This window comes from Diplotaxodon limnothrissa, linkage group LG10, assembly GCF_057381915.1.
Source record: "Diplotaxodon limnothrissa isolate DT_005_m linkage group LG10, D_limnothrissa_male_GT1.1, whole genome shotgun sequence".
NCBI classification, from domain to species: Eukaryota; Metazoa; Chordata; class Actinopteri; order Cichliformes; family Cichlidae; genus Diplotaxodon; species Diplotaxodon limnothrissa.
The window spans coordinates 19428728-19445056 of NC_140605.1; the positions used below are offsets into that span (position 1 = coordinate 19428728).

Sequence of the window (16329 nt, forward strand, 5' to 3'; positions counted from 1 at the left end):
AGCAGAACCAGGGTCAGGAAGGTGGGAAGTAAACTGAGGTGATGTGGTACTATGAGGTCTTTAAAATAAAATGGGGCCTGATTATTCAAGACCTTGTATGTCAGGGGAAGAGGTTTAACCTCCTGGGACCTGGGGTCCACATATGTGGACATCACATTTTGGGTTATTTAGACCAAAATACTCAATTTTGCTCTACAAGGGCCTGATATCCACTTACGAGGACATTATACTGCTACTGTTTTATCAAAATTTTAAATGAATATCCTCATATGTGGCTCTCATCATTCTTAGAAACAAAAATTAGGTAAAAAAAAAAATCTTGTAATCCTTTGTTTGAAATTAAAAATGCATGCCGTGGAAGAGTTCAGGTCTTAGGAGGTTAAATTTGATTATGGATATAACAGGGAGCCCCTAATATGGAATAATCTCCTGTCAGTACTCTCTCTGCAGCATTTTGTATCAACTGACAGCTTTTCTGGGAACTTTTAGAAGAACATGATAATAATGAGTTAAAATAACCCAACCTAGAAATAACAAATGCATAAACAATTAGTTTTTCAGCATCCGTCTGAGACAGGATGCTTCTTTATAGATATTGTAAGAAAGCAGTCCTGCATATGTATTAAATATGCTTATATTGTATCATATCCTGGTCAAAAATGGCTCCAAGATTCCTTACAGTGCTGCTGGAGACCAAGTAATTGCCATCCAGAGAACATATCTGGTTTCTAAGATTTTTAGGCCCAAATATAGTGACCTCGATTTTATCTCATCTTTTGAAAATTATGGTACATCCAGGCCTTCTCCAGTCTTCTCATTACCTCAGTCTCATCTATAACTGATTCATTTTTGTCACCTGACTTAATATGTAACTTCATATATAATATGACAGTTATATAAGAAAGAATGCATTACAACTGGCCAACTGCAGTAACTCTTGTATTTGTGACAGAGGCCAGAACACAAAGTGAGTAAAAGCAAAGAAGAAAAGCCCCAGTTGGCTTTGAAGTGTATCTATCACAAATACGTCTGTCAACAACTCTGGAACTCTATTATATATTGTCAAGTTTTCAAAAAGTCCTCAGAAGGATTCTGAGAAGAAAGTACAATAAAGCACATAAGGACTTGAATGTATTTAGACATCACAAAACAAATGCTGTTAAACTGAATACTGTGCATACTGGAACATGTTAGATAACTAAACTATATCAAGTCAATAAATAATGAATTGAATTTTAACAAAGACTTTTTAAGCACGAGCCTTTATTGATTTAGACTGATTGTTACTGTCTCATACAGACACACATGACTAACAAAGTAGAAATGCAGAATGTGGAAAGATGACATGGGCAATTGCATTAAAAAGTAATTTGACATGATAAAATAAGCCTCCAGCTCACACTGCTTGTACTCCTGCTCGTCTTCTTCGGCCTCGCGATCTCCTCATGTTTAAAACCTCTGCAAATGAACACAAAGTAAATTTAAACATGACAAAACAGTGCCCTACATACCAGATTATTTAGAGTGATGGTGCAGCAGCTGGACTTCCTGTTCCCTCCAGAAGAGGTCCCCCCCCCTCTCTAATCATTTTGCAGGGTCATCCTGTGTGAGAAAAATATTGATGCTGTTTTAAATCCCTCTGTATTTTTCTGCACATATTGAAGGCCATCATGTCACATCAGTTTTCTGTTACACAGACCATGGCTTCATTTATTGCTTAGACCTCTGCGGCTCCAAGAAAAAAACAAAAGAAAAAGGATTCATGGGAAAACTATTGATTCAGTAACATTTTTTTTTTTCATAGTGTAATTTGCAACATGGTGTTTCTCATTTGTCAGCGCCCATGGAGTAGTGTAGCTGAAGCACACCCACAGCGCAGAGGATCATTGACATGCAGGGGATGTTACTGCATGCCCTACTTTCCTGATAAAACCACTGACATGTTAAATGAGGTAGAAGTTAAAGTAGTGTTTCTGTGTTGTCACAAGAATAACAGACAGGGGAGCTGAGAGGAGCAGCAGTCTGTGTTCAAACACCTTTGCTGCCCTCTGCGAGAGTCCCCATCTAACATGGCTAAGTAGGTAAATGTGATGGAGTATTGATCTGAGCATCGGAGTTTTAGTTCCCATCCATTAGTTGAAAGGACTCAAGGAGAGAAGAGCGAAAAAGTCCTCAGGGATGCCCCCCCTGATGCTGTGATGACTCTTCATTAACTCAGTTATCTAAAAATACTTTCCATGGCATACTTTCCAGATTCATTCAGACTCCTCAGGGGCAACAGCACCCCTCAGTGGACATGAGGATATATAACACCTGATATTCTTGAATTTACTGAATAATTTACACAAATCAGAGACAGAAAAACTGAAGACGACATTTCATTTTTGTTGACATTTGATATTTTTATTCTCATGTTCAGTAACCACGGTTCTGTTTTCTGTCACTTTATCAGAAATAGTCAAGCATAAATCAACCAGGCCTACCCAGCTAGGTTTGAAGCCTCATCACACACGGCTGAGGGTTCACGTCAAAGACTCTCACTCATTGTCTGTCTTATTATCGCTCACATACACACATCTAGACACACACGCGTCACACTGTTCCCCAGCGAAAGGCATCCGCGCGGGATTATGCCAGCACTGTAAAAATATTATAGCCTATCATAGTAACACCGTAGCAGCGCCGCCTACAGCTGAAACAATAAGAGCCACAAAGCTTTAGTCTGCTATTGCTTTAGTAGGATAATATATGGAAGGTTCACATTTCAGCATATATCAATATGATAGGAAGACCCTGAAAAACTATGGTGTTTGATCTGCTGGCACAGAAAGCATTGCAGATATTTACAGTACAGCCTGTACATATATTCAGAATGCAGATACACAGGCATCACCGTGCACACTCGCAAACATTTCAAACATGCTTCCCAGAAGCAGAGCAATGGTCACATGTCTTAGACATTGTATAATATGAGAGCAAAAAAAACAAACAAAACAAGCAACAGTGACACAATATACAGAAAGGTAATGACAACAATAACTTTAAAATGGCATTTCATTTAGATAACACTGTAAATAGTGACAATAGAGAACAAAATAAACAGTAATCTCCACAAAATGTATGCTGAGCACGTTCACGGACCCGATGAGTGTTTTCCCTTTATGTGATTCAGATCCTTGTGAAAGTCATTTCACCTGAAACTAGTGCAGCTTTCACAACACAGTGCTGACACGTAACTATGTGCTGGTCTTGGTATTTTTAGAGCACAGATGTTTTCTTTGCATTTTTACAGTATGTGTAGTTTTTCATTTAATAACTACATGTGTATTAATTAATAAAGGAGCAAACCTGCATGTCATGGAGGTTTGCACGAGTGTATTATTAGTTTAGATTTGAAGATCATCACATACTATCAATGCTGTGTGATTGTTTTTTTTATATAAATACTCTACAATGGAATCAGAATAGAAGTAACATTATCTATTTTCTATTAATAGAAAACATTGTGAAATGCTTTGATCAAATTTGTCATGTATATTTGTCAGGCAGGTCATGTAAAATTAGTTAAGATAATTAATATCTGTTGTATTTATATTCATATAATTTATATTATATGTTCTAATATAACTTATATTTAACTTCGGTGTACATTTCTGTTAGGTACTCTGTTACAGTAACCATGAAAGTGATCAGGTGAAGGTTAAACACTAACCCAACCACTGCAGCAGCATCGTCATGATCATACCTGCTGGTGCTGGCTTCCTTACCTCGTCACTGGAAGATTTGGAAGATTAAATCAGAGAAATATAATAATATAATAATGTAGTTCCAATAATCTACATGGATACATGAGACCTGGTGTCAAATCACTAAATTACTTTACTGGAAACAAACACTGAATCTGTGTTTTTTAAAGGCTTGGAAAATAATGATTTATGATAAAAATAAGTAGTGATATGTTGTTTAAAGACACCTGATAAAATGACACAAATACTCTTTCCTTCAGTGTGTGTGTCTGTGTGTGGTACAGTAAAGCTTCCTATGCCTCAGCACCGTGAAAAGGCTGAAGTCCACTGCCTGGGTGATTATCCTCCTGGGTCACTGGTTCTCAGGCTCAGCTGCTTTGGCAGTGTGACCCAAGACAAAGCTTAATTTCTGGGGTTCAGAGCTTGGCCTCGGGGCTTGTCTGGTCAACGGGGAGAAAAGAAGAGCGGATCCTCTGGGCTTCGTTAACACATAGGTGACCAAATGCCTTGTTGTACCATTCTGGAGATCTTCCCCTGTAACAAGAAACACACTCATTAGCGACTGCAGACGAGGTTGAAACATAAGACTTTAAAAACCCTGGAGGTGCATCCACACCTGAGGTCCACTCTGCAGATATGGGTGAGTCTGGTCCTCCCCGTCCCACAGGGCTCTAAGAGGTACTGTGACTCCAGCACAACCCCCCTCACTGATCCTATCGGTGGGCTGTCTTCATGATCGACAGACACACTAACAAGCGCAGAGGAGCCTTTACAGAGGTCTGTACGCCATGATCTAAAGGACACAAGCAAGGAGTCAATTTGAGGTATTCTTTCTTATTAGGGCTTCAACTATCAATGGTTTATTTTCAGGAACAATTTCATGTAAATTCTCGGGCGATTACATTTTTGAAACAGGCAATCAAAATGTTCATATTATTAAATAATAAATGTCTCGTCTTGCCAAGAATAAAAGCTGCAAACTGTCACATATGAAGAACCTGCCCCCATTACATTTGTAGGAGTTGGAGAACATATCAATTTTCTTTCCAACAACTAATCAGCCGCTTGTCACAGCTCTTCTTTTTACCCAGTGTGGTATTTTAAAAATTCTCCTGTATGTAAAGCCCTGTTTAAACAGACATACTGTTGCTCTTTCTGCTTAATCTTTTCATTCAACACGTCAGTCTTTATGTGAGGGAGAACACCGATTGCAAAAAGAAAATGCAAACGAAATTTAGTTTCCCTGACCTTAGTACCACATATTCACAGGTGGGTTGAGGTGGCATGTTGCAGCAGGAGTACAGGTACACATCCGTCTGTTTGTCCAGCGTCTCCAGAATCTTCTCCTGCTGTAATTCAGTCTCCCACAGCGGGCGTTCTCTCAGCAGCCGATGCAGCACCTCAGCGGGAGCTGCCGACACCTCGACACACACTCTCCACCTCCTCAGAGGGTTACCGTCTCCTACCTTAGAGAGAAACACATTGGAAGAGCGAAATATTATGTAAAGGTGTATCTCAAGGGCAATACTAGAAACTTTATAGATTTGATTTTCCTAGACCAGACTAAGTGGTTAGATGTAGATGTAATCAGTATATGTTTCTGATAATCTGCTTGCACAGACATGAATAAGAACAATATTTTTCTGATTTCCACTTCAAGCCCAAGTCACAGAGGTCAAGAGACTAGTCAGAAAAAACCTGAGCAACGTTCTGTTGCTAAAGAAAAATATGCATTTTCTAATTAGTTGGCAAGTGGCTGCTGGCTGTAGCTAGGTTTAAATCACATGCAAATATAGAGATGGTCAAACCCCCCCCCCCCCCAAAAAAACTTTTGTTACTAGCAAACTACAGTGATCAGTATTTGTATGGAAGATGCTGACTCTGCAAACAGTTTACCATCTCTTCACGTTGTAGTAAAACTTGAAAAAGTGCATCTTAAACTGGAAATGGCCTCATTCCAAAAGATTCAGCTTTCCAACATTTGTAGTTTGCATCATCATCGAGCAAGTAGTTTGCAAGTGTTTGCAGAAATTTCACTGCTGCAATTGCCAGGATCCTCTCAGTCACAACCACTAGCCAACTGGTTGTGCAACATACACTTTTCCCCAGCAATTGAGTGTTACTGGGCGTTACTGACAGCTTCTATGCCTGTATGACTGTGGTCCTTGCTCTGCATCCAGTTTCTTCCAAACCCTCCCAATATCCATCCATTATTCTAGAGATTCAGTAGCCACACATACCTTTTTAAATGACAGTTCTGTATGGTCAGTAGTTGAGCGAGACACCCAGCCTTTGCTCTTATCTTTGGCCTCTTTCAGCAGGTTCTGGATCAGCCTTTCTAGGTGTGCATGATAGGATCCTTCCTCATCTTCTTCTTCCTCGTCCACATCCACTTCCTCCTCGTGAGCTTTGCAAAGCTCGTCCAGCGGGGGCACCATCAGCTCAGCTTCCATGTAGGAGTTGTGGGACTGGGTCACCATTTCCTCTGGGATCTGTGGAACAGCCAGAGAAAGTGAATCAGATCACACAGCACCACTTCAGCTAAATACAAAAACTTTTACAGAGGAAAATGAACTGTAGTTATAAGTTTAATAGTGTATTACAGCAGCTCCTGTCAGTTTGGTAAAACGTTTTAATATCCATTATCTTCTAAACATAACCTCACTGGTCATTTCCCTGTGTTGGAGGAATTCTGCAGTCCTCTGTGGGTTAAGAAGAGCTAATCATTCAGTCCTGTATGAAAACCCTTCAAACCGCATGCATAGTAATCAAATCTGTTTGTCTTTCTCCCTGAAAGCAGCAGCATACTGTACACGCTGACAGCCTCAAAGTAATGATGAGCTACAGTTTTAGAAATGAGCTCATTAAATGCAATTATAACGTGGCCTTGGCTACTAACCACGCAGCAGGGCAAACATCAGTCAGCTTCATGTTTGTTTGTCAGTGTCTTACATAAAGATAGAGTCATGTATTATTTCTTTGTGAACAGAAATAAATAGTGGCGTATTTGATCCTGACCTGAAACAGACGTTGGCACTCGGTGATCATGTGTGCCAGGCCCTGAGTGGCAGCCAGGTTCTCGCTGAGGTCTTTCTGATCGGGTTGGCCTGTAGTGTACTTCCTCTGAATTGACCTTGAGGAACACAAATTATTATTGAATATACAGAACTGTACAACAGGTGATATATACGGAGTCATTAATGGACAGAATTAAGTCCAGATCCCTAACATACAAATGATCTTCATGCAAATTATAGCAAACATTACAACAAGGAAGGAGAATCAGAGTGGTAGCACGACAAACAATCTTTATAAGGGTGGTTACACCGTTTGATTAGCAGAACCTTGCTGCTACTTACCCCATTATTTTCTATGGAGGAAGAAATAAATGTGTACTTCTCTTTTCACAGTGTGTCTGCACTTTTTCTTCAATTTTAATAAATAAATAATGACACACCTGAAGTTTTAAACATCTAATTTTAACACCTGGTAAGGACCAAGTACTATTGAATTTTATCCTCAAACATGAAACCTTATAACTGAAATGGGACGTATCTTCTTTTTTACCATGATTGTTGATTTTCTAAATGTACTGACACATAATTACAATCTTCGTTTACACTGACATTTTTACACTGCTCAGAATAATCCATAACTGTGAACAAAACTGAGAACCAACTGAATCCTTCTTTTGTTAACTGATGACTGTAATAGTCAAATGTTTAGTAGTATTTAGATTTGCTCAATTAACAAAGCATAAAATCAGTTACCAATATCCAAAAGTTAAAAAGAGAAATTTGAGAGATATTTTTATATGCAAGGAAATATTTGTAAAGACTAGTGTTGTGTGGCATCAGATTTTAGCAAAAGGAGTAAATTTGTGGAATTTATGGAGAACTAAAAACAATTAAAACAGTGTAATTAAATGTAATCAAATGTTTAAGGCAAATACGAGTTAATAATTTCACTTTCATCAGCTTCTATGTTTTTTATGCAAGAATCAGCGTGTTCATCATCCCATATGCGCACCTTGGTGATAAGGCTTCGCTCTTCAGTATGCTGAGGTGGAAGAGCGACGGCCCCAGACAAACAGCCAGGTTCATGGGTGTCATCTGGTTCTCCTCCACCATTGATGTAACGTCACGCAGGAAGTAGAGCAGCGTCTGCAGAACCTCCCTGTTTTCGTCTGGCATTAACAAGATGGCCGCTCGGACGGCCTGCAGTCTCTGCTCCTTTGGGACATCTGAAGAAAAATATGGACGTGAGGAGGAGTGATGGGTCAAATAAACAATGTGGTTAAGGTTTTAAACAATAGAAATTCTTCATTATATAGCAAATACTGTTTTCAATATTTGACTGAATATGATTTATGATTTTGGATACAATTAACAACGTTGTTTTATAGCATATCGTTGATTAAAGATTGAAGCAGTTTTTTACTGGTTCAGAAATTAAAATGTGATTTTAATTTTTGATTAGAAGAACAAACAGATCACATATACTGTGTTTGCCTGTTTACTAAGGCCAACTAAACCATTAAAGCTATTTACAGTCACATGCAAATGACTGCAGGTGTGCCTCTGAGGTGGCTTACACTGATAAATATGCAGGAAGGTTTCTCCTAGCTTGCTTGTGAGGAGAGGTTCAGGCAGGTCTCTGAAGAACTGTTTGACCATGTCGGCAACATCGTAAGCTGATTGGTCTTCATAGTTCACGCAGTCAGGAGACAACTCGCACTGCTGCCTCAACGCCTGAATACGAGACTTCACGCCGGACTTCCTGAACAATCCAACCTAAGAGAAGAAGACCAGAAGGGAAGGGACAGTCACGGGAAAGAGACAGGCAGGGCATTAACTGTTTATCGGCTTATTCACGCCTTCAGTAGCGCTTTAAGAAGGACAAAGTTTTATTGATTCTAACCTGGTCCAGACAATGTGTTCTGAGGTGGCTGAGGGCTTGCTGTAAACACAAGGGGAGTGGAAAACCACAGCGCTGGACATGGACAATGAGGGGAACCCCGAACACACTCTTCTCTTTGTAGTCTGGCACCTTCATGCGCTTCATAAACTTTGGCACAGACCTGAAAGCAATAGAGAGAATTAAGTGTGTGGCAGAAAAAGTGGCACATACTTTGATTATCTTCTCTTTATTTAAATGCCGGTTGACAGGAGTAAACAAAGGTCACCGTAAACAAGTCAAAGCTTGCGTTTGGAGAGCATAATCAACTGATGAAAGTGTGTGGGGGTGACAACCTAAAGCCAGTTTGTTCAAACACTGCGGCATGCACGAGCCCAACTGCATGCATGTTTTGAAACCAAATGAAGCTGATGGTTGGCCATATGGTCCTGCTGTTTCAGCTCTTCTGCAGAGTTAATGGAAGCAGTAAAAATAACCACTGCAAAAAGTGTCACGCGTATAGAACATACTGTACCTTGCTAACCTGGACCACATAAGGAAAAACCAAAAAGATGGTTTATATTTTTTATATTTGAGGAAAAAAAGACGGGGAGATGAAGAAAGAGGTTTGATAAAGAAATGTATAAAACAGTTTGAGATACTTTGCGTGTATGTTTGACAGGTTGTGAATGTCTAGTTTTATAATAAATGAATGACTGAAAGACAAACGTAGACTTGAAATTGTGCAGTGATTGTAATGCACGCCCACCACGTCCAGCCGTGTTTGTTGGACATCGAGTATTTCTCCATGATGGCGGTGAGGCGGAGCAGGGAAAACTTTTGCAGCAGGCTGAGCTGGCCCGCTGATTGGCTGCTGATCTGCAGAGAAGATGCCGGCTGGTTGAGATGATCTGAAGTTCTGAAACTGGGCCATCGTAGACTGGGATGGGAAGAAAATACCAGCAAACAATCAGACACTGTGATTCAGTCACTGTAAATATGAGTCTAGTTTATTTTGAGTCTTGTTATTATAGTTTTGTGGAACTAGCGTTTAGGGAAGAATATAATTGTACTGGTTTAAAACAAAACTTCAGGTTAGACAGATTTGATTTGCTGAAGGCAGCCAGTAGAAACATTACCCAACCTGTTCAATGTTAAAGAGGAGGTCCTTGATTAAAAATCAACCATTCAACCATCAGGGGCTCTTATGATTCTCCAGCAGAGAGTAGGAGAAGCATATATTACTTTTCTTAATGAACTTAGTAAGAACTGTTCAAAGGTGGAGGACAAAGTGCTGATGTGGAGTGAGAAGACTTCAGCTTTGAAAGGCACCCACTTGATTCATCAAGCACAGGCTGCTGGAGCCGATTTTAACTTCAGAGGAACCATGCAATATTATTTGGACTCCCAACATTTATAGTACATGTCCAGAGAGGCATATATGGACAACAAAGGGCATCGCACCAATTTTCCAGTACTGGATACTTGACAGAGGTGTTGCTAGGCAGCAGTTAAGCCTGATGTCTATCTATTAGCTATTTACTCTTACGCAGGCAAGAGAAAATGAAACATACAAGCAGTAACTGACCCTTTTTTTATGGTTTATCATTTAGAATCTATACCACCAATGAAAGTGAACAACGAGCTGTAAATATAAACACAATTTAACCCAGGATCACCACCCTTTTTACTGTGCACTGCTTCATTAACACTTTGGTTGTGCTCTTTTGTTTTTTCCCCAAATAAACTGTTGCTTATATACATCATGAGTACTTTGGTGTGCTTCAAGATCTCAGCCATGATTGTAGTGATTACACTGTTAATATAATCAATACAATTTAGGGCCAAAACTATAAAAACACAACTCAAGTAGTAATAAAACCATAATTATCCTTTAAAAAGCTGAAGGGCTGCTCACCGTGGTCTTGTGAGGGAGGCCCCAACTCCAGAGTCTCTCCTCTCCCGGCTGGTCCCCGTTGAATCTGTGTCATTTAAGGAGACCCCGTCTCTCTCACCTTCGCTGGGAGTGGTCCGGCCCTCCCCTTCCTCCTCCCCCTCCCCCGTCTCCCCTTCGGGCAGCACGCTACGGCTCCAGTGGTTCACAATTTGCTGCAGACCACTGACATGCTGGATAATGTCATCCAGGTGAGGGAACAGATTGTCCTCTTTCTCCAAGTCCAGCAGGTCTCCTGTGCTGGCATACAAATGGGAGCCTGGCACGTTGTCATAAACACTCACTCTGCTGCCCCGTGGAGCTCCAGGACAGGGTTTAGACAAAGGTTTACCAGACCAGGGTTCACCCAGGCCATTGTCACGGGGAGAAGTTCGGGCATGCACGTGAGGGTCGTTGTTTCTGTCACCAGGGGAAGGCGCCAGGCTTTCTATGGAGAGGGCTTTTGGAAAGGTGCCTGGTTTATGGTCTTTGGGGATGTGAATGAGGAGGTTTTCATATGAGTGAAACTGGTGTCTGCCAAACTGGCTCTGACCTTCGGTCCTTTTACCCTGAGAAGGCAACACCATATCCTCCAGATACATGCTGCTTCTCTTGCTGGCAGTGCGGGGCTTTATGCACACAGGCTCCTTCACAGGGAGCTCCACAGTCTCATTGCTGGGGCTCACACTCACTGTGACCTGGTCTTTACAATCCTTGCTAAGAGAGTCAGGGGAAATGTCACCATCAGTTTGGTGGTTGTGTTTAGGGCTCTGCTCTAATTGGCTGATAGGCGTACACTGGAGCATCTGCAGCGCCTGAGGTTCCTCCCCCTGTAACACCGGCCCGCTGATGACCAGCGGTGGCCTGCGGTTTGAGCCCTTGCGCCTCGTCGATGGCCCCCAAGTACGCATTATTTCCATTCGCCGCAAAAACTCTTTGGCTTTATTCCGCCTCCCTTGCCCGTGGCGGCTGCTTTTGATCGGCAGGGAGTTATAGTGTGGGAGCTCCCGTGGCGGTTGATAGGAAGCAGAGAGGGAGGCCATCGATATGGAGTCGGGCATGGCAGAGGCAGAGTCCTCACTGTGTAGCGAGGAGATTTCCGTGATCTCCTGCTCACTCAGGTCTGTCAGCACGCTCTCACTGCTCACTGTGCTGTGCAGACCCTCCCCCTGACCTGTCGGGCTGCTTTCATTGGTGCTGTCAGACAGGAAGTCTTGTAGGCGAGACCAGCGTCGGCTGCTCCACTCGAACGTCCACCTTTTACTGATAGCCAATGGATCATCTTCATCGGAGTCATCACCCTGTGGAAGGAAAAAGGAAGTATGAGCTTCTACTGTCTTAAGTTTAGGATACTAGAAAATAAAAATAGCTTAAATTTATTGAAAGATTTGGGATCCATTGTTGAACAAGCTAACAATTTTACAGTATGAATCAAAATGCATTTCATCACAGTGACTGACAGTACACCACACCATAATTTTCAGGCAAGCAAGTACTGTAGCTGTGTATAGTAATTGAGGAACAACAATCAAGCTGCAAAAACCTCTGTTCTTGTAATTCATTGGCAAAATTTTTGACTTACTTTCTTCTTGGGTTGACTGACGTCCAGTTTCATGGAGGCGCACTTGTTCAGAGTATTCAGACGCCTGCAACAGACAAGCGCACAGTCAAATGCTGCATCTAAAGCTGCTCTTCTGGATGCGATTTGTCTGTTGTGTGTCTCTATCCATCTGCACTCTGACGCCGCTCCCTTTCAGTCTCTTTTCTTGCTTTTCACTACCACCTTCTCACATCCCTGCTGGGTCCACTTTCAGATATGCTTCTTCACTGCCTGCTTTAAACTTCTTCTCAGACACTATCTTCATTGTAGTCTGTCTACACACATGTTCCACGCTGATTTTCTTCTTCTCTTCTTCTACTTTTCTCTGCTGGCATCACACCCCTGAAATTGATTCTCAGTCCCGAACACGGCCAGCTCCTCCCCTTCACTTTTCTCCCTTCACCCTGAGGAAAGCTTCCACTGTCTCCACCTTCATTTAGGATGTGATGAGTGGCTCTTTAGCGGGGTGGTGTCTGTGTCCGTGCCTTTAAGACGGGATTGTTAAAAACACGTTTCAGGGCTCATGACCTCTGTCATTTGAAAGGATTTCAGCCCTCTAACAACACAGTAGGAAATCCTCCTTCGTTCACTGTAAACCTCTCTGTCCTCTCATACAAATGGCCAGACAAGAATTGCTCTGCACAACTTGTGTCATAGCGAAAATGACTATATAATTTAACATTTAAACAACACATTATGAGCATGTTTTATAGCTCTTGAGACACTTTCAGGGGATCTGATGTGTGTTCTCTCACGGTATAGCTGTCAGGAGCCACTAACGTTTTAATTACCACACCCTCCTCTGCCATAGACACTGGGGAGATGGGGGCTAAGCAGGAGAGAGAAAAGAAGCAGATAAGGAGCAGGATAAGCTGTTGCAACCATGTAAAGCTTTAATAAAATGAAAACAGGAGATCTGAAGAGGAAAAATCAAATACATGTGGAAAGAAACACCACAAAGTTGGGAAGTGTTGGGAAGTACTGGCATCCCTTCACTCCTTCCCCACTACTCTCACCCATTCCTCGCCCCCTGCTTTTCCCCCCGAGGGTCTCTCCTCTTTGAATGGGAGATCAGAGTTCGACAGAGGGGAGGGGAGGTGACCAGATCAAAGCTTCAAAGTATATGGGTGGGAGACGTGGAAGGGGAGTTCATTAGGGAGAGGGGGGTCAGACATCTAATGAGTAGCAGTTAGCATGAGGCCGCAGGACAAGCCAGAGAACTGAGCAGGAAAAGGAAGCTAGAATTTTTCTGGTCTTAAGTGTGTACGGGTGGAGGCATAAGTGTAAACACTGAAACGCGTCGACGTGCCGGCGTCCTTACCGACAAAGAGGCTCCACCAGATCCCGGTCCAAAAAGTCGTGGTCCCTTTTAACAGACGAAATGTCAAGCGGAAACTGGGAATCTGGATGAAAGAGACAGAGAAAATGAGTTTTTTAGTTAATGACTAACAGATAACATGAGTCTGCATATTCCTCTTTGAGTTAACTGTTAAAGAAGTCTGCTGCCACCACTGTTAACACTCCTCATCTGCATCTCAAGTTTTCTGAATGCACACACATACGCACACGCTTTCAAATCCCAAAATAGCTCAAATCCCACAGAGCGCCAATGCTAAAATGACTCAAGCTTTTTTTTATTTTGGTGATTCTCAGCGTGTGGTTGCAGACTGCAGGCCTCATGTTTGCCTGGGGAGCAGCCACAGAGTCCCAGAGCCCGGCATCCACAACCCAACATTACTGAAGCTCTCAAGTTTTCTCAGAGAAGCTGTGTGTGTGCATATGTGTGCGTGTGTGTGTGTGTGTGTGTGTGTGTGTGTGTGTGTGTGTGTGTGTGTGTGTGTGTGTGCTGCTAAAGATGGACTGTTGTGCTTTAAGAGCAACTTCTTAGATTAGGCCATTTCCTGTTTATGTTTGAAACGTATAAAAAATCCAATGATCATCACATGAATAATTGCTATTGAGAAAGAAAGAAAGAAAGAAAGAAAGAAAGAAAGAAAGAAAGAAAGAAAGAAAGAAAGAAAGAAAGATGGGTAGATGACTATAAGAAAAGTGGTGGGTGAGGAAGGGCACAAGGAGAAAGGTGGGAGAAAGAAGACAGAAGTAGAAGCTATGAGAGTCCCAGCAGTGATAACAAGGCCTTTCCCATGACCCCTCCCTCCAGACAGGAACTGAAGCCTGGAAATAGAACGCAGTGGCCCAGAAGACGAGGATACAAGGATGGAGAGATGGCAGAAAGAGAGAGAGAAGCACAGATGGTGGAAAAATAAAACAGAGAAAGAACACAGAACGCAGAGAATAAACAAAAGGAGAGATCTGAAAGAGGAGGTCCTTGTGTGAAACAAGTCAGCTGGGTAAAAGCTGAACTTTGGCTCCTCTGTGTGCGTGATACCTTCATACAGCTGAGCGTACTGTGGAAATCCCGCTGCTCGAAGCCAGTCGCAAGCCTCCTTAGCCTCAATCTCTGAAAAGCAAAGAAAGCAGTAGAGGCATGTTGAGAGCAAACATCAACATATGCATGTTTATTTTATCATGTAGGATCTCTACTGTTCAACTATATTTTTAGTACGATGTATTTTTACAAATTTACAGCTTCTAGTTTGCATTATATATCACCACAACCAAATTTTATGGAGGAAAGTCCCCAAATGATTTCCTTTCTGAGAATCGCAGCCGAACAAGGTCAACATTTTGAAAGTCTTAATTAATAAATTGAAAAACATGATAAATCAAATTAAAGACAGACTCGCAGTGACTCATTTTCCATGATCCATCTCTGAGCGTGTTACGGAAACAGAGGAGGAACATCTCAGAAAACGAGACTTCCCTCTGGGAATTAAGAGGAATGATGAGACTGGAAAAGCTGGAAATTTGCCAGAGAAGGATGCACATTATCTTGAGTGGACAAAGGAAGCAGCGTACATTGTCTAACATTACATCTGTACTACAGATATAGATACACCAGCCTTCAGAATTGAAAGTATAAATGTATAAAGAATAAAACAGGTCAGCACGGTGCCGCCAACACCTTGAGACATTTTACAGGCATTTGTTTTACTACTTTTTTCCACAAGCCTATGTACTGCACACACCTCTAAACTGGCAGCCCTGAAATGCACAAGTGTGTGGGTATGTGTGTGTACAGTACGCTCACTTTATGAGCAGACACTTATTAAACCGCTCTGCAGCGCCTCTTTGTGCTGACAAAGACATCTTAATAATCTGGTGACAGCAATCATGTGTTTTAGGTGCAATATGACTTAAAATGCGCACTGAGACATGCTAGAAAAATACAAAAATCATAAATAATAAGGAAGTGAAAAGAATGGGAAGGAATTTACATGTGAAAAAAATGAAATGTTAAATGATAAGTATTAAAGGTCAAATAAGAGCAACTGTAACTTCATCATTTTACTTTCATGGCTCTTATCTGATCTCTCTGTCAAAGCCACACTCATTCACTCTCACGTGTCTCATTCACTCTCACAGAGGTGCTGGCACTGCCTGAGAAAGTCACCGCAGAAACACAGAGGACAAAGTTCAGCAGGGAAATAAAACAAATGTCAGACTTCACCCTCAGAGATGAGAATGGCCAGAGGAAATGATCCCATTACCACAATCCAGCAATTACAACCCTCTTCCAACATTCTCAGCATAACTCCTCTCTCTAAGTCACATATGAAGCAGCGCTCGGGGTAAAAATATTTCCAGTTCTCTGAAAATAGACTGCAGAGACCGAGAGATCCCAGAGAGAAGCATTTCATGGGCGAGAGGCTTTCAGGAGAAACGTGAAAACTTACTGGGAGCTCTCATGGTGTAGGTGATGACATGCTTCTATGCCTTTGTCCTTTGCTCAGACTGACGTTTCCTCTCCATCCCGTGGCACGTCCAGTCGCTGCTATGCAGCTTTCCGTCAAGTGGCATTGATTTTGCGCTTTCTTCCCCGCTGCCTTTCCAACCCGTGTGTTTACAACTCTGCCTCCCTCTTCCAGCCTGCCCCATGCAGGTTTTCTCTTCCCTCTAATTTTCTCCTCAACCTCCTCTCTCGCACTTTCATATTAGTTAGGATCTACATACAACATCTCTCTACTTTTACAGACTTTCTGCTTTAGGCTCTTCTTGTCATGCTTTAATTTCTTACTAATTCCTCAGATTTT

General features: G+C 41.8%; 1 protein-coding gene across 2 annotated transcripts in view; it reads right to left on the reverse strand.

Moving 5' to 3' along the window:
- Window positions 1-3649: 3649 nt before the first annotated feature.
- Window positions 3650-16329, reverse strand: part of stard13a (StAR related lipid transfer domain containing 13a) — a 49244-nt gene continuing 36564 nt past the window's right edge. For both annotated transcript variants that reach the window (XM_085364542.1, XM_085364543.1), the window contains 13 exons: window positions 14565-14636; window positions 13497-13578; window positions 12158-12221; window positions 10561-11876; window positions 9412-9582; window positions 8667-8826; window positions 8341-8539; window positions 7776-7989; window positions 6765-6879; window positions 5987-6238; window positions 4995-5212; window positions 4363-4539; window positions 3650-4280 (listed from right to left, as the gene is read on the reverse strand). In XM_085364542.1, coding sequence (XP_085220668.1) covers window positions 4163-4280; window positions 4363-4539; window positions 4995-5212; window positions 5987-6238; window positions 6765-6879; window positions 7776-7989; window positions 8341-8539; window positions 8667-8826; window positions 9412-9582; window positions 10561-11876; window positions 12158-12221; window positions 13497-13578; window positions 14565-14636 — 3158 coding nt within the window. In that variant the 3' untranslated portion in view covers window positions 3650-4162. The remainder of the gene's footprint in view (window positions 4281-4362; window positions 4540-4994; window positions 5213-5986; window positions 6239-6764; window positions 6880-7775; window positions 7990-8340; window positions 8540-8666; window positions 8827-9411; window positions 9583-10560; window positions 11877-12157; window positions 12222-13496; window positions 13579-14564; window positions 14637-16329) is intronic.